Source organism: Brachypodium distachyon, chromosome 2, assembly GCF_000005505.3.
Source record: "Brachypodium distachyon strain Bd21 chromosome 2, Brachypodium_distachyon_v3.0, whole genome shotgun sequence".
NCBI classification, from domain to species: domain Eukaryota; kingdom Viridiplantae; phylum Streptophyta; class Magnoliopsida; order Poales; family Poaceae; genus Brachypodium; species Brachypodium distachyon.
Genome location: NC_016132.3, coordinates 651,407 through 675,245, shown reverse-complemented (window position 1 = coordinate 675,245; position 23,839 = coordinate 651,407). Strand labels below are relative to the sequence as shown.

The window sequence follows — 23,839 nt, the reverse complement described above, 5'->3', positions numbered from 1 at the left end:
TTTTGTATTCTCTCAGGAAAAAAAACTTTTGTGTCTTATTGGCTGGCCGGGTTTAGAATGTGTGATCATGACCGGCTTGACCGTAGGAATTAAAGGTTGCTGATTATGTCTGCTTTCTTTGCGTCTCAAAGAGGAGATGCCCCTCCCTCATCATGGCCTGATTATCATGTACGTAAGCTTTTCCTTTCCGTTTCAACCTTATCCGTTGCTTGGATCAAACGTTGCTGGTCTTTGCTTTATTAATTTTTTTACAAAAGGAGGAATTTTGCGTGTCGGCTTTGGAGCTCCTGCAACGCTCGTTTTCGCATCTGATCTCCCTTGGCTTTTGCTTAGCAACCGCATTAGTAAATTTTTGCCCGCCGCCATTTTTGTGGATGGGGAATAATATGCCAGTGTCCGACAGCAAATGAGACACGCACAGCGCTTCAGAAAGACGAGTGCTTGGGATGGTCAACAAAAAAAAGAATTGACAGCAACATGTTGAGAAGTCAGTGTTAGAACAAAGATCCTCAGGGGAGAACAGAGCACACAAAGCGAGTGCAGAAGTCCCGACGGTTGATTCAGTTGAGTTTGATCCACTACCACTGCCACACTTGGGTTACCAGCAGGCGGCAGAACAACAGCAGTTCTTCAGTTTCTGACACGCCAAGAGTGTGTGCGCCCTGAATCCGGCCTGTCGCCATTGGTGGGTACTAAGACGATTATAACTGAAGAAAGCTAGCGTGCTCCTGAATCCTGATCCAGTACGTCCACTGGAATGCCGACGACAGTGGACCTTGTAAGGAAGGATATCCTCGTCGGCGTCGGTGGCGACGATCGTGCCGCTGTGGCGGCGAATGGGCATGATCTGGAGCAGCAGGCTCGCCGCGACGCCGCCGCAGACCACGGCTCCAAGCGCCTCGCCATTGGCCGCCTCATAAAAGAGGTACATTTACACTATATCAGCTCAATTTTACCCCAATCCGACACTGTCAACTGAACAATCAGTTAAACCAATTCCCTTGTCTGATCTCGAACGTGAATCAACCATCAAACGGGATGAACGGAACGGGACGAGCAATGCGAGCAGCTGGTGATGGAGGGGGTGGCGACGTTCGTGGTGATCTTCTGGTCGTGCACGGCGGCGCTGCTCCAAGGGACGCACCACTCCCTGAGCTTCCCCATGGTGTGCCTCGTCGTGGCGCTCACGGTGGCGCTCGTCCTGGGCTGGATCGGCCCGGCCCACCTCAACCCGGCCGTCACGCTCACCTTCGCCGCCTTCCGCTACTTCCCCTGGCGCAAGCTCCCGCTATACGTCATGGTGCAGCTCGCCGCCTCCGTGCTCGCCTGCCTCGCCGTCAACGCCCTCATGCGGCCCCGCCACGGCGACTTCTACGGCACCGTCCCCATGGCCGGGCAGGGGAGAAGGCTGCCGTTCGTGTTCGAGTTCCTGGGGTCGGCCGTGCTGATGATCGTGATTGCGACGGCGGCGAGGGCGCAGAGGAAGGTGGTCGGGGGAGTGGCGATTGGGGCGGCGGTGGGGACGCTGGGGCTCGTGATCGGGCCGGTTTCCGGCGGGTCGATGAACCCGGTGAGGAGCTTGGGCCCGGCGATCGTGATGGGGAGGTACGAGTCCGTGTGGATCTACCTCGTCGCCCCCGTCTCCGGCATGCTCCTCGGCGCGCTCTGCAACAAGGCTGTGCGCCAGGCGGATGAGCTCGTCGAGTTTTTGTGCCGAGGCGGAAGAGGCGGTGCTGCGGCGAGGTCCGGATCGAACTAGAGATCGCCGTCGTTTGGGAAGAAGAAGAGGAAGAATCCCCTGCAAAAAAAAAGAGAGGAAGAATCGTGGACGAAGTTTTTTTTTTTAACAGCATCGACGTTCGGCGATGTCTTTGTTTTTATTTTTATTTATAGCAGTTTGGAAGTGAACTGGACCGAAGTATGGCCCGTTAAGGAATTTACGGCCCATGTGGACGAAGAGAATTAAACCCAGAAGCTGCATCTGCTCGTAGAACCCTAACCCCACTTTCTCCTTCCTCTGTCCGTCTTCTCTGCGGCGGCGTCATGACGCTCCTTGCAGCAATCACCAACCCCACGCCGGAATCCGTCGCCGCCAAGGGCCACCCGCTCGTGCTCACCCCCGGGGCGCCGCCTCCGTCTGCGAAGTTCTCGGCGCTGCCCGCCCCGATCCTACCCGAGACGTGGTCTCTCGCCCCCGCGGACCCGACCCTCGCCACCGCCGCCTCCTTCCTGGCGGCCTCCCTCTTAGGCGCGCCCCTCTCCGTCCAGAGATTCCGCACCCTAGTCACCTCCTTCCTCGCCACGCTCTCGGAATCCCTCTCCCTCCCGCGCCCCGCGGCCGCGGCGCTCCAGGAAGCCATCCGCGCCGCCGCGCCCTACTTCCCCGCCACGCTCGCGCCGCTCGTCGCCTCCGCGGCGGCGGGCCTCGCGGAGCACGACGTGCTGCTCGCGCTCGCCGACGCCCGCGCCCTCCCGCACCCGCCGCCGGGCCTCCTGGCGGCGCTCTCCGACGCCGGCCGCCCCGACCTCGTCTGCGCCGTCCTCCGCCAGGCCGCCGACCTCCGCTCCTCCGAGCTCCTCGCCGCGCTCCGCTGCTTCCTCTCGCCGGCCTCCGACGAGGCCTACGACGCCATGGTGGGCGTCAAGGGCCGGTGGAAGGACGCCGCCGTGCTCGCCGTTAACAAGTGCGTGGATAAGGGTGCGGGGAAGAAGGCGAAGCCCACCGCGAGGCGTGCCGCGATGCTGCTCATGATGGGGCACGACGGGTTCACCTCCCCTGAGGTGTGCCTGCACTACCTGTTTGCGTCCAGGAATGTGGACTGCGTGGAGTCTGTGGTTCTTGCCGCGGCTGTGGCCGAGCTTGACGGCGTGGAGGTGGCCGGACTGATGAGGTACCTCGCCAAGTGGATAGGGAAGTACCGGAGGTTCCCGGAGGCCCAGGCTTGTCCAGAGGCAGCAGGAATGCTGGGTTTGGATCAGTGTGAAAGTGTGCCGTCGTTTGGGGCGATGGCCAGGGCGATGGGGCTGGTGTTGGACCAGCATTTCTCCCACCTTGTGTTGAATGCGGAGGTGCGGGACGAGTTGAGGGCGGCTGAGGAGATGGTTAAAGAGCTGGCTGCCGAGGCCGAGTCTTCTGGTCCCATCCTCGACTTGCTACGCCGTATGCAGCATGACGTGTAAGCGCTTATAATGTTTGTTACCTTTGGTAGTTCTGATGCTGGTCTCTGGAAGTTTTGGTAGTGTGTAGCAGTCATGAGCTCTGTGCTCTAGCAAATTGTCGCCATGTTGCTAAACTGTAGCTCCTTTTGTTGGCATTTCATATATGTATCAGTATCAGTTCAATGAATGAGTAAAAGCAATGTTTTCACATCCGAATCTTGTTATGCCTGTTCAATTTTGTCCATTTTATTTCCCTTTGCTGCATGCATCTATGCTTGATTGACTGAGCAGAGGCGCAGAGCTCCATTCTTGTGCATGGGATTGAATAATCCTTGCGATCAAGTGTTTTTAAACAAAGATGATTTAGCAAAATTATGATTAATTTGATCTTGCCAGCAAATTGCTTCCATGTTGATAAACTGTGCTAGTTCCATTTGGAGGCACTTCGCATGGTGTATTGTTGTCGGTTAAATTAATAGCATCTTGTGATCGGAAGGTTCTCTGAAGTTAGGCTTATTTGATTCACTGCTAGCAAGATTTAAACATGTGTTGGATGACTACTGTCAATGTACCAATCACTATGTCAAAACGCAGGAAATTAAAAATATCAGTACTATTTGCCGGCTAGGAAGCACAGATAGGTTGATATGTAAACGCGATACGTAAATTTTTGAAAAACATAGATGCGGGGATACGCTTCTGTATATATATGTTACATATAATAAAAAATTCAGAAAGTAAAGAAAGTCCACAAATAGGTGAATGATTCACAAAGTCCACAAATAGGTGAATCATGCACAAACATCCAGGTATTTGCAGCAACTGGCACACATAGCTGCTGCCTTTTTTTTTATTTCAAAAGCATGACAAACAAATCACACAAGCAGCTAGGTTGATGCATGCAGGCAAGCACACACAACCATCTCAGCTGTTTCTTTGTTCAGATACAACACACTCTCAAATGTAAATGTAGATGCACGCAGGCATACACATGGTGCTGCTCAATTACAAGCCCAAACACATCAAGCCACACACAAATTCAGCCAGGTGGATGCACGCAGGAATCCACAGCAAGCCGCTTCAATCGCAAGCCACGCAGCACATCAGCCAGGTCTATGCACGCAGCCACATACCAGACTGCTTCTTATTTGCAATCCACGATGGTGAGAGCCACCATAAGCTCACACCTAAGGCAACAAAACAACACACAACAACACACAACAACAGGGAGAGGCGATCGATGGATGGACGGCCAATACCCCCCCTGAATATCGTTCTTCCATGTTTCAGCAGCTAAGCCAGCAACCAAGATCAGCTTAGCTGCCCAAGCAAGCACACAAGCGACGGAAGAAACACAGCGGCACCGAGTTGATCACCTGAGCAATGTGAGAGACGGTGAAACCAAATGGTGAGTAACTCTTTAAAAAAAATGGTGAATAACTGAATGCGCTCAGTAGTAATGGCTAAATGAAACGAAGATGGATTCCGTAATATGCAAATATAGTACCTGAGGACGGAGCCCCTGGGCATATTCTTCTTGTAGAAGCGCGAGTGGACCGGCGCCTCGAAGTGGTCAGGCCGGTGGCCGGCGTCCCACTCCAGAGCATCCCACACGTCCTTCTCGATCTCGACGGTCGGCTTCTTCAGTATGCCTTGGCCACGGGACACCACGGATGGCAGCCGGCGCAGGCTCCAGCATCCCCTGATCTTGATGCTCTCCAGCGCGGGCGCCACCATGTTGAATGACTCGCATATCTTCTGCAGCTTCGGGAGGTCGTGCAGGTTGACGGTGGCCAGCTTCGGAAATGGTACGCCGTTGGTGGTTACGCCGACGGAAGCCAGTATGAAGATGTGGCTGAGGTCGCCGCAGTGGATGATATGGAGGGTCTCCAAGCTGGGGAAGGAGGAGACCCACACCGGGAGCACGGACTGCAGCCTGGGGCAGGAGCGCAGGTGTAGATGCTGTAAACATTGGAAGGAAGGCTCCGAATCGTAAGAAAGGCGTGATAACCCTTTACTCCAAATCGAGCGGGCCATTAGAAGATCCGACGCCCAGAAGGTCTCCAGTTTATCAAATTCATACGACTTGGAAGAGAAAATGGCATCCAACTTGCTGCACCTCTCCATACAGCACCGCCTAAGTTGGCCCCACCACATATATGCTTGAGACATAATGGCACGTACTGAGACGTCGTGCACATGCAGGGATTCGATATAATACCGCATCAATTCACCTAGTGATTTGTCTACTTCGCTTTCCACGTAGCAGCTCCCTTCAGCAATCTCTAGATGTTGATCCAACTCTCTAGTCGGAGGCTGTGGGAAGGCTTGCATCGGCGCAACGCCGACCATGCCAAGGACATCTCTGTACCGGCCGGCTGGAATAAGCTGTTGCAAGCTCTCTTGATTACTGTTGTCGATTTTATCCTTGTTGATTGCTTCAGATACAATGTCTCCATCATACATAGGTGACGAGGTGATGTGGATATTCAAATAAACTTCCGTACGGCTGTAAAGATTCCGCAAAGAGCGAGTAATCCTCGCATCCACAATAACAGCATGCACTTGCAACCGGAATGATTTATTCTTGTCAATGGATGGTCGTTGACACATGGTTGCAGGACGCGTGTCTATGCATATCAACTCTAGATCGGGTTTTCTCTCGTCCGACCAAATGATTGCACGAAGATGCTTGCATCCTATTAGAAATAGCCGCTTGAGCCTTGGGACTTCCACCACCATAGTATTGAAGTCAAGTATCTTGATTGCGGTTCCAGACAGGTCCAGTTCTGCTAGGTTCGGTAGCCCACGGAGGAACAGATTCTCCAACTGTGTGCAGCCCTCTAAGGATATCTTGGAAATTCGAATTTCCTTATTATCCGTTCTGCTAGATGGACGGAATTGTTTCGGAGGTAGCTCAGCAGTTTGTGTCCATTGAGAAGCTGGTCCATAACCATCAAAGCTAAAGGACTTGAGGGAGGGAGGAACCTGACTAGGGCCAGCTACATTTTTCAGACCATCACAACCATCAAGCACAAGTATTTGAAGGTTACCCGCCGTTGATAAGCTTATTGGAAGAATTTCCATCTCACTGTTGCCTGATAAATCAAGTATTTCCATAATTGTCTTATCCATAAAGGAGTTACCAACATCCTTTGATGTCTCACAGTGACATGTCGGTTTGGTTATTCTTAGCCTCTGAAGGTTAGGTAGCCGCCCCTGTAATACAGCTGTGTACTGCCAACACCTGATTCCTTCGATATTTAGCTCTCTCATATTAGTCATGAGATCTAACTTTTCTTCAGATAAGATTTCATTCCAGCTTGTGTAACGTAGGTCAAGCACCCACAAGCTACACAAACATAACCACCCTGTATGATCCTCTCCTGTGATTGTTTTGTCATCACTGCAGTGGTCCAGTCCGAGGAATCTTAGCCTATGACACTTCATGAAAGGAGGTGATGTGAAGTTGAAGGCGCAACAACAGAGAACTAGCACACCAAGTTGACTGGAATGTTTAAATAATTCATTTGGTAAAGTCTGTGGGGGATTGGATCTTTCAAATGCCAAGAAGAAAGATGATGACGTTTCTGGTATAGTTTGCATTCCATGTACTTCTGTATTCCTCGATGTGACTGAAATCCAACAATATGGGCCTTCTTCATACACATCATCATCTTTAATTGCCAGAAAAGGATGCTTCAAATATTTCATGAACTTCTTTAGTACATCATCAAGCAAAGAAGGATCACATTCCCAATTTATCTCCCGGTGCAATGCATTAGTAATATCCGTTGGTCTATCCCTTTGTATGATCCCATCACACATCCAATAGTTGGAAGCATGAGCAACCCAATCAGATTTAGTAGCACTGTGGAAATTATAAAGCAGGAATAACTCATAGAGAAAACAATCTGCAACAATAGTGGGGTTGACGTCCAACAGACACGGATTGTGAGCAACAATGGTGACAGCCTCTTCAAGTATTATAGCTTCAAACCACCAACTTGTTAATTGTTTGATTTGAGGAAAAAAGTAAAAGAAATATTGGGTGTATCTTAACTTCTCTAGATCCTCTCGAGGCTTATTCATGGTCAGGCACCTTCTTTTGAAAGTCCATATCATCGTATTCTTGCCAAATTTTGCAAATGGAGGAATACCAAAGGAACCTAAATCAATCTCAGCATCACTTCCATTAAGAAAAATGGTCATGAGTTGGGTGCTACTCAAGGTTCGAGCGATCACTTCTCCAACACTGTCTATCTCATTCCTCGAGCTTTCATCAACTCCATGAAAATCATCCTCTTCATCTTGCTTATCCAGACTGGCCATTACTGAGCTGTCAAGTTTCAGTTCCTCTGCGATTGCCCTCTGAAGTGCTCTTCTATTTTTCCACTTTGAGCAATCTATAAAAATTACCCTGTCAAAGCATAGTCCTGGAGTGGTTCTCCTAGATGGAAGCACTTCAGCTACGGATCTGAGTACGGCTGACGCTCCAAATCCATTCCAACCATCAAAATAGAAAACCTTTCTGTTGCCCAAAAGTGAAATATATTTCAATACCTCCTCTCTGGCGGTATCAACATAAGTGGAGTGGAACTTCTGAAGCAAAACACGTAAATAAGTTAGTTTGCCTTTGCTAGCCGCAGCACTGATTTGTTAGCATATACCAACAGTGCATCTCTAACCAAGCGAATTAGTATCCGAACACTCGTTTGAATCACATCAACTGCTTGCGGCCAGGCCGACGGCAGAGTAGTTTATGGGGAGTTTCAATTATTTTCTTCCGTATATACAACGAGAAACCTCTCTCGCGATGCTCCGCACAGAGCGGACGAACACGGGGCCTACCTGCCTCATCTCTTCCCATTCCTCCGTATCTCTCCCGAGAATTCTACACAGGAGCACAGCCCACGTGCCGTCGCCTCAGGCTCCGAGCTGCGCGCCGACCTGAGTTCCCCCGGCGCGCTGGAATCTCTCCTCCTCCGACGTGGCATGTCAGGCTCAGGCTCCTCTCCGCGAGCCGATGCCGCTCTTCCCCGGCTGTGGTCGTGGCTCCTCCCGCTGTGGCCCCTCCAGTCATGCTCCTTAGCACGCTGCCGCCGAGGCTCCTCCCCTTTCGCCGGTCTCTTTTATTTTGTGTTTGTGTGATCTGTGTTAATTTTCCTTTTTATTTTTGCGAAAACTCTTCTGAAAAATGAAAAGTTCATGAAATTCTGAAGCTGAGAAAACCAAAAGGTTGTAAAATAAAAGTTAGAAATTTAAAAAGTCCAGAAAACCAAAAATAGAAGTTAGAAATTGAAAAGTTGAAGGACAATCAAAAGTTGAGAAAACAGAAAGTTCGGAAAAATAAATGTGAAGATGTCGACAAAAATACAGAGAATTGAAAACCTGTTCTAACTGCCAAAAAAGGGTGGTCGGAAATCATCCGCCACTTCTCGCCCTCCCAATATACAGTGTCAGCTTATGTTCATGATACGAGTTCAGTTTTGTTGCACCAACTAACAGTTCGTATTTGATGGTGAGCTAGATTCATGGGAGCTACTTGGATCTGTTATAAGAAATGAACTGGTTTTTCTGTTTCTAATTGTGTTCGCACTGCATTTTGAAGAGGAGACCCATTTGAAACATGGTAATGAATGAAGTGAGTTTGCTGAGATACCCTTTTTCGCATTACTAGACGCAGTGTTGCAGATAATTGAACTCGTAGGCTTTACTCCTAGCTACAAGAAAACCATGCATGTGAACGTAAAATGCACAAGAGTATTACCCACTGAAAGGGACGACTCATGGTGAACTCCTCTGCCGAAGACCAAGAGAAAACCAGGAACTGTAATCAATCTCCAACTGATGGACGAGGGCTCCTTATGAATATATTCCTCCGACGAAAGACCAAGAGAGAAACAGAGCAGCAGTAAATTCGATGAATCTAACCCATATCAGTCCAAGATTTCTCGCCGGCCACCTGCAACAACAACAACCACAGCATGTTACGAACATGTGTGCTATACTACTATTGCATAACTGCACGCAGACGTTTTTTAGCAGAATAGTTAGCGGCGGAAGAAAGGAAGCTAGCAAATGCTACTGTTCCTAATCCTACGTACATACCTCAACAAACAGCAGACAAGAAGAGCAGCTCGAGAAAATTTGGCACCACCTCCAAATCAGAGCAGAGATGCGATCGAGATGTGTAGGAGTATTTGGTTTGCTCTGCGAAGCTGTACGTACACCTCAGTAAATTGGCGTGCAGAGCACAGCAATACGAGATGTGCAGGAGTATATGGTTTGCCCTCTGAAGCTGCACTCAGCACATTGTCCGGCAGACCACCGCCATTTGCTTCCTCTCTCTAGCTGAAGAATGTATATGGTCCCTTGCTTGCTGTCTCCACCATACTTGCTGTAGAGCCCTTTGCTTCTCGCTGCCTCCTTTTCCTTTTGTCTTTGCCAAAGCTTGAAGTAATACACCTCTGCTCTGCTCTGCTTTTTTGCTTTTCCTAAAGAAGATGATTCCTGCTACAAACATACAGATTTTCGTGGTAGTTTGTGCCGCCAGCCCGCCAGAGATAACCATGCCAGGCAATATTTGGTAATTCATCCTCCTTTGTCTAAAGTAGTAGATGCATGAAGATGTTTGTTTTGGGAATCCGGCAGTGTCCCTTTCTCCAAAGTTGGTTATGTCAAATATATATACCAGGCGTTTTTTGAGTGCCAGAACCAAATTTAAGCTTTTCAACAACGATTTTGATTTAAAAGCTGGTTGTGATGTTGTAGCTGTTAACAAAATATTGAAGACTAAATTTTACAGTGAAAATTTGAGCTTGAACCGAAAAACTTAACCTTAGAAATTCATACTGGAATTGGCTTGACACCTGGGGGGGAAGCGGCTCCAAATTCAAGCGCGAAAACGCCTCACGTTTTGGACGAAACATGATCATGCCCTGGACTCAGCCCACGGCCCAACCCTACTACAGGCCCACTCAGTCCAGGACTTTGAAACTCCGACGAAACATGATCATGATCCAAGGACCAGCATGTACAACGGCGTGCATCGGCACCAGCTCTCGTCAGCGAGCTGGAATTAGGCCTTCGTTTGCAGCAGCATGTGTGAGAGATCGATCATAATATGCGGCTAAATCCGTTTTACCTAACCGTACAAGCACCAATGAGAACTCAAATTGCACTTGCTTCAATCCGTCGTCAGCGAGATTCAAAGCATGTGCTCTGGATGCATTACTGTTTGTAAACTGTATGTACTCGCTACTGTCAATGTAGCATTTCAACCTCTGAGAGATCGATTGAAGTATGCGGCCAAATCTATTTTACTTTGGGCTACAATCCGTCATCAGCTATATTTAAAGCATGTGCTCTGGATGCATTATTGTTTGTTAACTTATGTAGTCGCTACTGTTCAATGTAGCATTTCAACCTCTGTTTCAAAAATTGGAAAATAAGGACACCACAAACTCCACAAATAGGCGAATGATTCACAGACATCCAGGTATTTGCAACAACTGGCACACATAGCTGCTGCCTTTTCTTTGTTTTATTTCAAAAGCATAACAGCAGATGTTAGAAGATATTCTAATATCTCCTCTCTGACGGTATCAACATGACGGGAGTAGAACGCCTGAAGTAAAACACGTAAATAAGTTAGTTCGCCTTTGCTAGCCGCAGCACCGATTTGTTAGCATATACCAACAGTGCATCTCTAAACAAGCGAATTAGTATCCGAACACTCGTTTGAATCACATCAACTCCTTGCGGCCAGGCCGACGGCAGAGTAGTTTACGGGGAGTTTCAATTATTTTCTTCCATATATACAACGAGAAACCTCTCTCGCGATGCTCGCACAGAGCGGACGAACGCGGGGCCTACCTGCCTCGTCTCTTCCCATTCCTCTCGCGATGCTCGCACAGCTGTCAGGCTCAGGCTCGGGCTCCGAGCTGCGCGCCGACCTGAGTTCTCCCGGCGCGCTGTCAGGCTCAGGCTCCTCTTCCCCGGCTGCCGTCCGGGTTCCTCGCCGCTCCTCCACGCGGGCCACTGCCTCTAATCCTTAGCTGTGGTCGTGGCTCCTCCCGCTGTGGCCCCTCCAGTCATGTTCCTTAGCACGCTGCCGCCGAGGCTCCTCCCCTTTCGCCGGTCTCTTTTATTTTGTGTTTGGGTGATCTGTGTTAATTTTCCTTTTTATTTTTGCGAAAACTCTTCTCAAAAACGAAAAGTTCATGAAATTCTGAAGCTGAGAAAACCAAAAGGTTGTAAAAATCAAAAGTTAGAAATTTAAAAAGTCGAGAAAACCAAAAATAGAAGTTAGAAATTGAAAAGTTGAAGGACAACCAAAAGTTGAGAAAACAGAAAGTTCGGAAAAATAAATGTGAAGATGTCGACAAAAATACAGAGAATTGAAAACCTGTTCTAACTGCCAAAAAAGGGTGGTCGGAAATCATCCGCCAGTTCTCGCCCTCCCAATATACAGTGTCAGCTTATGTTCATGATACGAGTTCAGTTTTGTTGCACCCACTAACAGTTCGTATTTGATGGTGAGCTAGATTCATGGGAGCTACTTGGATCTGTTATAAGAAATGAACTGGGTTTTCTGTTTCTAATTGTGTTATCACTGCATTTTCAAGAGAATTAAGACCCATTTGAAACAGGGTGATGGATGAAGGGAGTTTGCTGAGGTACCCTTTTCACATACTAGGCGCGGTGTTGCAGATAATTGAACTCGTAGGCTTTACTCCCAGCTAGAAGGAAACCATGCATGTGAGGGTACAATGCACAAGAGTATTACCCACTCCAAGGGACGACTCATGGTGAACTCCTCTGCCGAAGACCAAGAGAGAAGCAGCAACTCTAATCAATCTCCAACTGATGGATGAGGACTCATGATGAATATATTCCTCTGACGAAACACGAAAAGAGAAACAGAACAGCAGCAAAGTCGATGAATCTAACCCATATTCAGTTCCAGATTTTTCGCCACCAACTGCATACACAAAACAGAAAAATCTTAGTCACCATACATTTCACCATCGTTAATCAGTATTCCTACCTATACTAAACTAGGCGCAATTATAGCAAATGCAACTGTACCTCACCAGATAGCAGACATGAGCAGCTCGAGAAAACAGAAACCAAATCAAATCAGAGATGCGAGATATGCGTGCAGGAGTATACCTGTAAAAGGTTTGCCCTCCAAAGCTGCACTCAGCAAATTGTCCTGCAGAGCACTGCCATTTTGCTTGTTGTCTCCACTCTTGCTGTAGAGCCCTTCTTCTTGCTGCCCCCTTTTCCTTTTATCTTTGGCAAAGCATGAAGTAATACATCTCTGCTCTGCTCTGTTTTTTGCTTTTTCTAAAGAAGATGATTCCTGCTACAACCTTACAGTTTTTCGTGGTAGTTTGTGCTGCCAGAGATAACCATGCCAGGCAAGATTTGGTAATTCATCCTCTTTTGTCTAAAGTAGTAGATGCATGAGGATACTTGTTTTGGGAATCCGGCAGTGTCCCTATCACCAAAGTTGGTTATGTCAAAATATATATATATCAGGCGTGTTTTGAGTGCCCGAACCAAATTTAAGCTTTTCAAAAACGATTTTGAATTAAAAGCTGGTTGTGATTTTTTACCTTTTATAAAAATATTAAATACTCCCTCCGATCCATATTAATTGTCTCAAATTTACTCAAATATTGGATGTATCTATGTCTAAAAGGTGTCTAAATACATGTAAGATTTCTACAGTTAATATGAATCGGAGGGGGTAATAGATTTACAGTGAAATTTGTGCTTGAACGGAAAAACTTAACCTTGCAGATTCATACTGGAATTCGCATTAGAGAGCATCAGGAAATATTGGGATCTTCCGCCAGACTCTGAACTTCAATTAAGTGACAGGGATTGGGTCCTCATCCTCCTGGACAAGGCTACTGAAGATACTCGTACCAAACTTCTTTTCCTGTGGTGGCGAGCGTGGCACTTAAGAAATGATCTCATTTTTGACAAAGGAGAACAGTCAGTTGAGGCTTCTGCTCATTTCTTGGTGAATTATGTGCACTCCATGCAAGGAAGCAACCTTCCTTCCCCGACCTTTGGCAGTAAAGGCAAATCAATCATAGCTTCTTCTCTGGTTCACCAAGCCAATCCCAGGCCCAAAGTCTATACCAGGTGGAAGGGACCTGGGAGGCTCCCCTGAGACCAACATCTTGAAACTCAATGTCGATGCTAGCTTCTTTGCGACTAACAATTCTGTCGGTTGGTGTGCGGTTCTCCGCGACCATTGTGGTTCGGTTCTTGCATCTGCTTGGAACAAAATCGCGCATTGCCGGGATGCGGAGACTGCGGAAGCCACTGCCTGCTTGGAAGGTCTCCGCATGGCTCGGACCTTCTCGACTTTACCTCTCATTTTAGAGAGTGACTGTGCGGCGGTTGTGCATGCTATCATAAGCAAGACACCTAACACCTCTCCCTACTGCGGTGTCATTGCTCTCATACAGGAGCTCATGGCTTTTGATCCAAGCATCCAGATTCGTAAGATTGACCGTCGTAGTAACGAAGTTGCTAATGTTTTAGCTCGCTGGTCTATTGGTGTGTCGAGTGGTGGTGTTTTGCATGATTTTGTGCCATCCTGCGTGATGCGTCAAGTTATGCTTGATTGTAATCCAAACAATATTGTTTAAGTAATACGTAACCACTTTTTAAAAAAATATTGGAATTCGCGTTGACGCCTCACGTTTTGGACCGAATATGATCATGCCCTGGACTCAATCCACGGCCCAACCCTACTACAGGCCCACCCGGCCCAGGATTTTGAAACTCCGACGTCCGCGCCCGTGATCCAAGGAAAGCCGGAGAGGCCCTTTCAATCCCCAGGCCATCAGCGCCCGAAGACACACATTGGAGATATCGCGAGTTGCCGCCGCCAAGCACGAAAGCATGTACAACGGCGTGCATCAGGCCATCGGCACCCTTTCTCGTACTCTGCTGCCTTTAGAAGAACCTTCATCTGCTCTTATAATAAGAGGCGATCGTCAGCGAGCTGGCATTAACTTTCAGGACTCTGCAGCAAGTATGGAGGCTTGTTTTGCAGCAACATGTGCGAGAGATCGATTAAAGTATGCGGCCGAATCTATTTTACTTTGGGCTACAATCCGTCATCAGCGAGATTTAAAGCATGTGCTCTACTGCTCTGGATGCATTATTGTTAACAGTATGTAAAGGTACTGTCAAAACTTGGAAAATAAGAACACCACAAACTCCACAAAGAGGTGAATGATTCACAGATATCCAGGTATTTGCAACAACTGGCACACATAGCTGCTGCCTTTTTTGTTTTGTTTTATTTCAAAAGCATCACAAACAAATCACACGAGCAGCAAGGTCGATACATGCAGGCAAGCACACACATGACAACCATCTCAGCTGCTTCTTAGTTCAGGTACATAGCAAACACTCTCAAATACTGCAGTCACACTTGCAGCCAGCCATGTAAATGCACGCAGGCATATACTTACACAGGTCTGCTGCTTAATTACAATCCCAAACAACGCATAATATAGCAAACACTCATCAAAGCACACCAAGCTGATTCAATCGCAAGCCACACTTGGCGCGCGCACACACGACACACACATCGCCCAGGTCTGTGCGTGCAGGCAGAAACCGGGACTAATCTTATTTGATAGCCACAATAGTGGGAGCCTCCATAAGCTCCACACGTAAGGCAACAAACAACACACAACAGCACACTCCCATGGATTTTCTTCTATGTTTCAGCAGCTCGCCAGCAACCCAGAGCCTAGATGCGCCAAAGCAAGCACACAAGCAAACAAAGTAAATGATGCAGTAGCAGCAGTAGCCGGAGGACCCATCACTCCCATGTAGCGATGGAAGAAACACATGGTAGTCAGAGTTTCACCTAGGCGATGTGAGAAACAGAGACATAAGAGAGTGAGCAACTCAATGAACTAAAACAGAGATGAAATCGGAAATATGCATACATAGTACCTGAGGACGGAGCCCCTGGGCATTTTCTTCCTGTAGTAGCGCGAGTGGACCGGCACCTCGAAGTGGTCAGGGCTGTGACCGGCGTCCCACTCCAGAGCATCCCACACATCCTTCTCTATCTCAACGGTTGGCTTCTTCTCTCCTACACCACGGGCCGCCACGGATGGCAGCCTGCGCAGGCTCCAGCACCCCCTGATCTTGATGCTCTCCAGCGTGGGTGCCACCATGTTGAATGACTCGCATATCTTCTGCAGCTTCGGGAGGTCGTGCAGGTAGATGGTGGTCAGCTTCGGGAATAGTACTACACCGTTGTTGGTTATTTCTTCTAGGTAATACTCGTCCAGTATGAAGATGTGTCTGAGGTCACCACAATGGATGATGTGAAGGGTCTCCAAGCCGGGGAAGGAGGAGAACGACACCGGGAGCACAAACTGCAGCCTCGGGCAAGAGCGAAGGTGCAGGTGCTGTAAATTTTTGCATCGTTGGACAAAGTACGCACTGGGTGGACATTTACCCCAAATCGAGCGGGCCATTAGAAGATCTGATGCCCAGAAGCTCTCCAGTTTATCAAATCGCTCTATGTGCCAACGGAAAATGGTATCCAACTTGGAGCACCTCTCCACACAACACCGCCTAAGGTGGCTAAATAAACCGCAGATTCGAGAAGTAAAGGCACGTATTGAGAGGTCGTGCAAATGCAGGGATTCGCCAAAATATACCACCAATGAGCCTAGTGACTCTCCCAGTGCACTGTCCACACAGCAGCTCCCTTCATCAATCTCTACATGTTGATCCAACTTTATAGTCAGAGGCCGTGGGAAAGCCTGCATTGGAGCATCGCCAACCATGCTACGCACATCACCATACCGGCCTGCTGGAATAAGCTGCTGCAAGCTCTCTTGATCACTGGTGTCAATCTTATCCTTGTTGATTGCTTCAGATATAACAGCTGCATCATACACAGGTGAAGAGGTGATGTGGATATTGAAAGAAACATCTGTACGGGCGTCCACATAAGGATACAAGAGTTTCCACAAAGAGTGAGTAATCCTTGCATCCACAACAACAGCATGCATTTGCAACCGGAAGGACTTGTTCTTGTCAAGGGATGGCCGTGAGAACACGGTTGTTGCTCGCGTGTCTATGCATATTAACTCTAGGTCAGACTTTGACTTAGAATCACTCTTGTGCGGAGAAATTATTGCACGAAGGTGCTTGCATCCTATTAGAAATAGCCGCTTGAGCCTTGGGACTTCCAACACCATAGTCTTGAAGTCGAGTATCTTGATTGCAGTTCCAGAAAGGTCCAACTCTACTAGGTTAGGTAGTCCACGGAGGAACAGATTCTCCAACTGTGCGCAGCCCTCTAAGGAGATCTGGGAAATTCTGATGTCCTTATTGTCTGTTCTGCGAGATGGACGGAATTGTTTCTGAGGTAGCTCATTTTGTTTCCATTGAGAAGCTGGTCCATATCCATCAAAGCTAAAAGACTTGAGGGAGGGAGGAAGCCGACTAGGGGCAGCCACATTTTCCAAACCATCACAACCATCAAGTACAAGCATCTCAAGGCTGCTTGCCTTTGATAGGCTTATTGGAAGAATTTCCATGTCACTGTTACCTGACAAGTCAAGTATTTCCATACATGTCTTATCCATAAAGGAGTTATCCACATCCTTTGATGCCTCCGATTGACATGTTGGTTTGATTATTCGGAGCCTCTGAAGGTTAGATTGACGCCCTTGTAAGACAGTAGCGTACTGCCAACACCTTGTTCCTTCTATATTTAGCTCTCTCATATTAGACATGAGCTCTAACTTTTCTTCAGATAAAATTTCATTCCAGTTTGTGTAACGTAGGTCAAGCACCAACAAGCTGTACAAACATGACCACTCCGTGTGATCCTCTCCTTCGATTGTTTTGTCATCACTACAGTGGTCCATTCCAAGGAATCTCAGGCTGCCACACTTCATAAAAGGAGGTGATGTGAAATTGAAGGCGCAACAACAGAGAATTAGCACACCAAGTTTACTGGACTGTTCAAATAATCCATGTGGTAAAGTCTGAGGGTGATTGGATCTTTCAAATGCCAAGAAGAAAGATGATGATGTTTCTGGTATAGTTTGCATACCATGTACTTCTGTATTCCTCGATGTGACTGAAATCCAACGATATGGGCCTTCTTCATAGACATCATCATCTTTAATTACCAGAAAAGGAGGATTCAAATGTTTCATGAACATTTTTTGTTTCAGAATACCATCAAGCAAAGAAGCATCACACTTCCATTTTATCTCTCGGTGCAATGCATTACTAATATCCCTTGTTTTGTCCTCTTTTATGATTGCATCACATATCCAATAGTTGGAAGCATGAGGAACCCAATCAAATTTTGTAGCAATGTGGAAATTATAAAGCAGGAATAACTCATAGAGACAACAATTTGCAACAATTGTTGGGTCAATGTCCAGCATACATGGTTTGCGAGCAACTATGTCAGCAACCTCTTCATGTAATATTGCTTCAAACTGTGAACTTGTTAATTCTTCGATTTGCAAACTGAAATATATGAAAGAATGAGTATATCTTAGCTCGTCTGCAACCTTTCGATGGAAGTGATCCATGGTCAGGCACCTTCTTTTGAAGGCCCATATCATCGCATTCTCGCAAAATTTTGTGAATGGAGGAATTCCAAAGGAACCTAAGTCAATCTCGGCATCACTTCCATTAAGAAAAATGATTATAAATTTGGTGCCACTCAGAGTTTGGTCGATCACTTTTCCAACACTGTCTATTTCATATCTCAAGCTTTCATCAACTTCGTAAAAATCATCCTTTTCATCTTGCTCATCCAGACGGGACATTACTGAGCTGTCAAGTTTCAGTTCCTCTGCAATTGCCCTCTGCACTGCTCTTCTATTTTTCCACTTTGAGCAATCGATAAAAATTACTCTGTCAAAGTATAGTCCTGGAGTGGTTCTCCTAGATGGAATCACTTCCGCTACGGATCTAAGTACTGCTGATGCTCCAAATCCATTCCAACCATCAATATAGAAAACCTTTTCGTTTCCCTCTCGCTCGAACGAAACAATTCCAAGTATACGCTCTCTGGAAGAGTCAACATCTTTGCCATCCAATTGCTACAGTAAGACACATAAATAAGTTAGAAGAATGATTTTCATGGCTAAAGCGCTAGTTAACATATGCCAATGTAACATTGCATCTTCGAAGAAGCGAGGTACTCCCTCCGATTCATAAAAAATGTCGCCTACTTAGTACAAAATTTGTACTAACGTAGTACAAAATGGACGACAGTTTTTATTGATCGGAGGGAGTAGTATATATTTGAATCACATCTGCCCACAGCAAAGTACTTACTGCGATCGTGCATGTATTCTTTTATGGAAATTATAACTAGAGAACGTTCTCTCTCTTGTCTCGCCGCGCGATGCGCCGTGAGCCGCCTGATCGTGCGCTTCGGCTCCTCGCGATCATATAGTTGTCAGCGTGGCGTGTATACCGTTCGTACCCTGCGTCCCTGCCTAGTTCCAGAAACCACTCTGTCCACCCATCCCCTTCCTCTCGTCCCATTTTGCAAGCGCCATAGCCATTGCCATCAAGCGTCGTTCCTGCCGATGCCATGCGCCGTCCCCGTCGCTGCCACGCGCCGTCCCAGTGACGCCGGCCCGAGCCGTCCCCGTCACTGCCGCGCACTGCGCCAGCGCCACCTCCCCGAGCCTTCCCTGTCGCCGCCACGTGCAGTCCTAGCACCACCGAGCTGGCTCCGTCGCCGCCACGCACCCGACGGGATATTTCATGTTTGACTTGGAGAAGGAGGCCGGGGGGATTTAATCGCGGGTTAACAGGTCGGGTCGGGTCGATGCTGACGTGGCCACCGACAGGCGGGCCCCAGCTGTAATAAATCAAGTCAAACTGCCAAGCCTCCCGGTTTCGGGCTGGTTGAGACAAACTAACTCAAAATGTGTGGTTTTGCGGACGGTTTTGCGTTAACTATGGTTCGGCGAAACGACTAACCCAAAAAACTGATTTTTTTGAAATTTACTCTTTCTTACATACACCTATTACTAAATTGGTCTTCTTTGAAACAATATAACAATAAGACTCAAGGTACTCCCAGGTGTAGTTACTCCCATGTTGAATATTCTACCATATGATAGAATGTATTCTACTTGATCACTTTTAAAAATTCATATACTATTTATAAGATTCTTCAAAGCGAACTGCATGAAAAAATTGCAAGTTGGCACGTAGCTTTTACTATGTTTTAGAAATGTCTTCATATTTGTATATACAATAGAGTATGTTCAAAAACTGCATATTCTACCTAAAAAGTAGAATATATTATATGTTCTACATACTACATACTATCCATATACTACATTCTACATTCTCCCAATTGCGCTATATTCTCCCAAATTTGTGTGAAACGTACATGGGAGTAACTACACCCGGTAGTACGAAAAAGTCTTATATATATATGTATCTGTTTGAATTTTTTTTGTTTCCTGCGCAATTAGCATGCTAGTTAGAAACAACAAAACTAACAAAAACCTACATGCAAAAGAAACAAGAATAATTAAATTTGATCCACGACCCTTCTAGCATATCTAACATTCTAGCAGAGAGAGATTATGTATGAGACTGCCATTTCATCTTGAAGTGATTACAGTACCTGGTATTCGCTAGCCCGATCAAGTGCCTCTAGCTAGCTGTATATAGTCGGCCGGGTTCACATGCTAAGGCCATCTAAGTCACAACATACTGTCCCATGTACAACCGATGAGAATGAAATGGCATACACATCCATGAAATTAAAGGCTCAACATAATTACTCCACGCTAATAAAAAGAACACATACATGCATCCGGACAACACTTTGTGGACGTAAAATGCACAAGAGTATTACCCATTTATCAGGACGACCCATGATGAACTCCTCTGCTGAAGACCAAGAGAGAACCGTTGAGAGAACCAACAACTCTAGTCAATCTCCAACTGGTGGATGAGGACTCATGATGAATATATTCCTTTGACGAAGACCAAGAAAGAGAGAAGCAGCAGATTTGATCAATCTAAAGCATACCAGTCCAAGATTTCTCGCCACCTCCTGCATACACAACAGCCACCACACATATTTCACCATTTTTAATCAGTACCTACTACTTAATTACGCGCAACAATAGCAAATGCAACTGTACCTCAAGTCCTCAACAGATAGCAGACAAGAGCAGCTCGAGAAAACAGAAACCAAATCAGAGCAGAGATGTGAGATGTGTGCTGGAGTATGAGGCTTGCCCTCCCAAGCTGCACGGACGCCTAAGCAGTTTGGCCACAGACCACAGCCGTTTGCTACCTCTCTCTAATTGAAGAATGCATATGATCCCTTGCTTGTTATCTCCGTACTTGCTGCAGCATCCTTTGCTTCTCGCTGCCCCCTTTTCCTTTTTTTTCTTTACCAAAGCATGAAGCAATACATCTCTGCTTTGTTTTTTGTTTTGCTTTTTCCTAAAGATGATTCCTACAACCTTACAGATTTCCGTGGTAGTTTGTGCTGCCAGAGATAACCATGGCACGGCAATGTGTGGTAATTCACCCTTGTTTGTCTAAAGAACTACGAGTAGTCGAGTACATGCTTGATGATGCTTCATGCTTGCTTGGGAATCCGGTAGTGTCCCTACCTCCAACAATGACCAGTCTCAAATATATATACCAGGCGCAATTTGAGTGCCCAACCCAAATCTCTTGGCTGTGATAACGGAACAGAACCAAAATTGTATCTTGTGAATTAAAAGCAGATTGCGATTTTGTACATATTAACAATATATTGAAGAAAGAATTCACGATCAAATTTTGAACTCGGAGAAAAATTAACCTTATAAATTCAGACTGGAATCAAAATTTGACACCTGAGTGGGAACCGGGGAGCGGCTCCAAATACAATCGCAAAAACGCTTCACGCTGGACAGAAACGTGGTCATGTCATCTCTCAGCCTACTACAGGCCCACTAGGCCCAGAATTTTGAAACTCCAACATCAATGCAGCGCCCAAGTTCACAACAATTCGGGCACAGCTCGGCAGAAGCTGATTTCTGGGCCAAACCTGGACTTCGTTTGCAGCAACATGCGTGAGAGGTTGATCATATCATGTTGCTAAATTTGCTCAGTTTTGGTTAATTTTACAAGCACCAATGAGAACTGAAATAGCACTTGCTTCGATTCGTTGTCAGTAAGATTTGTAAACTGTAAATATTTGTCTGTGGTCAGTACTGTCAATACAGAATTTTAGCCTCTATTCCAAAACTTGGGAATAAAAATAACTGGCACACATTGCTGCTGCCTTTTTTCTGTTTTTTTTTCTCAAAAGCATTACAAAAAAAATCACACAAGCAGCTAGGTCGATGCATGCATGAAAGGACACACAACCAGCTGAGCTGCATCTTGGTTCAGATAGATGGCAAACACTTGTGAGTTAATTGTGAGGTCACACTCACGTGCAACTAGCCATGAGATGCACGCAGGCATACACACGCTGCTGCTAAATTACAAACCTAAACACATAATAGCAAGCACACATCAAGCCACACATAAATCCACACCAAATCACCAAGGCACCAAGCCGCTTCAATCGCAAGCCACATACACCCCAAGGCCGGCTGCCGTAGCAACCACAACAAGCAAACCAAACGCAAGATGCAGTAGCACTAGCAGCAACAGCCGCACTCTCTTGCCCATTCACCTCTGAATGAAAACAGAAACGGATTCATATGCTTGTAGTACAGTATACCTGAGGCCTCCCTTAGTAGCCCCGAATGAAACATAGATGTGGAAGAAACAGAGACCCGGCTGGGCTCCGGCTCCGGCTGGACATGAGCAAGCGCGCTAACCGATTTCAATCCTCCATCTCGACCTCCATGGACCGCCGCCGCCGTCATGAACCCAGTCCACCTCCATCCCCACTCACCCGACATCGCTTTCGCCATCCCCGCTGCTACCGCGCACAGCAGCATAGCGCTGCGAGGAACAATGCTAAGCCTAGCAGCTCGATTTCGATGGAACCGGGGAATCGGGGATCGAAGAAGAGAGGTCGATTTGGGGATCGATTTAGTGATGACGTTTGCACGACGGAGGGCACATCCACCAGGCCCACTCCCTCAACTGTCCGTAAAGCCCACGTTTTTTTTTGAGCGAATGCAAAGCCCACGTAAAACCCATTCCCTTCCTCGGGCGGAAACTTCAGGACCAGCCCACACAGCAATCCAAGTGGACACCCTGCCCACCCAGTATCAGGCTGAGTATTACCTCAAATTATTCTCCCCTTAAAAAAAAACTCAAATTATTCTCCCGTAGAAAAAGGGTTTTGCTATTGATAAGTTTTCGCTAAAAAAATGCTATTGATAAGTCGCATGTTTTTTAGTTAGAGATCAATCGACATGTTAGCCATGAGATCTTAATCCAACGATAGCAGGTGAGAGATGAGAGAATAAGGATGACCGTCAGATCTTAATCCAACGGCTCAAAAACGTCAACTGACATTTAAGGCTCATTTCTTAAAAACAAGCGACTCAGAAATAGCCACACCCTATTAACCCTCAAATTATTACAGCCTCTCTATTCTTCGACACGACAGAAAAAAGAATGTAACAGGTCGATGGAAATGAAAACGCTCGTGGCCAGCCAAATCAGTTGAAGGTCTCTCAAAGCTTGGGCACACGGCATGGCGACCCAGCTTCCCTGCTTGTCCCAACCGAGAAAAATTGGACAAAAGGTCACGCCTTTTGCAAAATCGGGAGGCAAATGAAGCACATGCATGTGCATGCATCTTGATCTTTTTCTACGAGAGGTAGCGTACAGTATTGATACTTCCTCCGACCCATATTGCTTGTCAGAATATTACATGTATCAAGACGTTTTTTAAACATAGATACATCCATATTTGGGCAAATTTGAGACAAGTAATATGGATCGGAGGGAGACAAGTAAATATCTTTTTTCATGTGTACTCTGTGTTTTTCGCAGGTCCATGTTTGTCGACCTTGGCAATAAAATAACACGCCGTGAGGTTTGAGTAAAAAAATAATATTCCTTCCGTCACATATTAAGTGACTCAATTTTGTTTGTAAATGGACGTACATCTAGATACATGTAATATTTCGTCACTTGTTACGACGGTAAGAGGAAACTCTTCCGGTTTCCTTTTGTTTTTTCTCTTCCGTCTGTTTTTGGTCGTGCTGTGCTGCATCTATTGGTATAGCAGTCGTGGAGTGAGTAGTGCTGGATCTGGATGGCATGGTTCGCAACTTTATTATTCGTTCTCCGATCCGAGGCCACTTCCTCAAGGTGAGGCCCGCGGAGTCTCGGCATGCATGGACGAAATGTACTATCCCCTCGGATCTGGTGCCTCGACACGAGTGCCCGGCCGCCCGTGCTCATATCATTCCTTTCCTCATTCCGTTATTCATTCACGTGTAAATTAAAGAGTACTAGTACGTCCAGGCCTGGGCTAGCTTGGCTGAACTGAACAGCGTGTCTTCGGTTTGCAGGAATCTGATGTCATTTTTACACGATTTCAACCATTAGGAATTTTTTCTTACGTGCAGCATTCGTTTTGTAAGAATGAGGATGTTAGATTTCTAAGGAATGAGTCCAGATTGGTCTAATT

General features: G+C 46.7%; 4 protein-coding genes and 1 long non-coding RNA gene across 11 annotated transcripts; 2 read left to right on the top strand and 3 right to left on the bottom strand.

The window, feature by feature from the left end:
* The first annotated feature begins 555 nt into the window (after window positions 1-555).
* Window positions 556-1,971, top strand: LOC100837553 (aquaporin NIP4-1). Its single transcript, XM_003565198.4, has 2 exons — window positions 556-925; window positions 1,070-1,971. The coding sequence occupies exons 1-2, from the start codon at window positions 758-760 to the stop codon at window positions 1,757-1,759; spliced, it is 858 nt and encodes a 285-aa protein (XP_003565246.1). The 5' UTR covers window positions 556-757; the 3' UTR covers window positions 1,760-1,971.
* An 18-nt stretch (window positions 1,972-1,989) lies between these two features.
* On the top strand, window positions 1,990-3,375 carry LOC100838889. Its single transcript, XM_003566463.4, has one exon. It carries the CDS (start codon window positions 2,044-2,046, stop codon window positions 3,178-3,180), a length of 1,137 nt encoding a protein of 378 aa, XP_003566511.1. The 5' UTR covers window positions 1,990-2,043; the 3' UTR covers window positions 3,181-3,375.
* A 594-nt stretch (window positions 3,376-3,969) lies between these two features.
* On the bottom strand, window positions 3,970-9,610 carry LOC104582462. 4 transcript variants are annotated; one of them, XM_014897973.2, is made up of 4 exons: window positions 9,271-9,610; window positions 8,930-9,124; window positions 4,667-7,761; window positions 3,970-4,535 (listed from the first exon to the last, which is right to left on the bottom strand). In XM_014897973.2, the coding sequence occupies exons 2-4, from the start codon at window positions 8,948-8,950 to the stop codon at window positions 4,532-4,534; spliced, it is 3,120 nt and encodes a 1,039-aa protein (XP_014753459.1). In that variant the 5' UTR covers window positions 8,951-9,124; window positions 9,271-9,610; the 3' UTR covers window positions 3,970-4,531. The 4 variants fall into 4 exon arrangements, with proteins under 4 accessions (XP_014753459.1, XP_010230368.2, XP_024314403.1 ...); XM_010232066.3 differs by having other exon boundaries at window positions 4,667-7,758; XM_024458635.1 differs by having other exon boundaries at window positions 4,667-7,690.
* Window positions 9,611-10,557: 947 nt separating this feature from the next.
* On the bottom strand, window positions 10,558-12,568 carry LOC112270668. 3 transcript variants are annotated; one of them, XR_002963058.1, is made up of 3 exons: window positions 12,337-12,568; window positions 11,845-12,145; window positions 10,558-10,789 (listed from the first exon to the last, which is right to left on the bottom strand). It is a non-coding gene; the product is annotated as an uncharacterized LOC112270668 (long non-coding RNA). The 3 variants fall into 3 exon arrangements; XR_002963059.1 differs by having other exon boundaries at window positions 11,951-12,145; window positions 12,337-12,565; XR_002963060.1 differs by lacking the exon at window positions 10,558-10,789 and adding an exon at window positions 10,944-11,398 and having other exon boundaries at window positions 11,951-12,145; window positions 12,337-12,566.
* A 1,881-nt stretch (window positions 12,569-14,449) lies between these two features.
* LOC100836941 lies at window positions 14,450-22,312 on the bottom strand. Of its 2 annotated transcripts, XM_024459262.1 has the most exons (6): window positions 21,965-22,312; window positions 21,053-21,280; window positions 20,379-20,926; window positions 20,087-20,287; window positions 15,163-18,299; window positions 14,450-15,073 (listed from the first exon to the last, which is right to left on the bottom strand). In XM_024459262.1, exons 4-6 carry the CDS (start codon window positions 20,105-20,107, stop codon window positions 15,070-15,072), a joined length of 3,162 nt encoding a protein of 1,053 aa, XP_024315030.1. In that variant the 5' UTR covers window positions 20,108-20,287; window positions 20,379-20,926; window positions 21,053-21,280; window positions 21,965-22,312; the 3' UTR covers window positions 14,450-15,069. The 2 variants fall into 2 exon arrangements, with proteins under 2 accessions (XP_024315030.1, XP_003565244.1); XM_003565196.4 differs by lacking the exon at window positions 21,053-21,280.
* Window positions 22,313-23,839: the final 1,527 nt, after the last annotated feature.

Excerpts from the sequence above, each read along its gene's own strand:
- LOC104582462 (XM_014897973.2), bottom strand. The coding sequence starts at position 8,950 with ATGAGTCGTCCCTTTCAGTGG. Across the intron at positions 7,762-8,929 it reads TGAGTCGTCCCTTTCAGTGG|AAGTTCCACTCCACTTATGT; the intron begins GTAATACTCTTG and ends GTTTTGCTTCAG.
- LOC100836941 (XM_024459262.1), bottom strand. The coding sequence starts at position 20,107 with ATGGGTCGTCCTGATAAATGG. Across the intron at positions 18,300-20,086 it reads TGGGTCGTCCTGATAAATGG|CAATTGGATGGCAAAGATGT; the intron begins GTAATACTCTTG and ends GTCTTACTGTAG.
- LOC100838889 (XM_003566463.4), top strand. The coding sequence starts at position 2,044 with ATGACGCTCCTTGCAGCAATCACCAACCCCACGCCGGAATCCGTCGCC.
- LOC100837553 (XM_003565198.4), top strand. The coding sequence starts at position 758 with ATGCCGACGACAGTGGACCTTGTAAGGAAGGATATCCTCGTCGGCGTC. Across the intron at positions 926-1,069 it reads TTGGCCGCCTCATAAAAGAG|CTGGTGATGGAGGGGGTGGC; the intron begins GTACATTTACAC and ends CAATGCGAGCAG.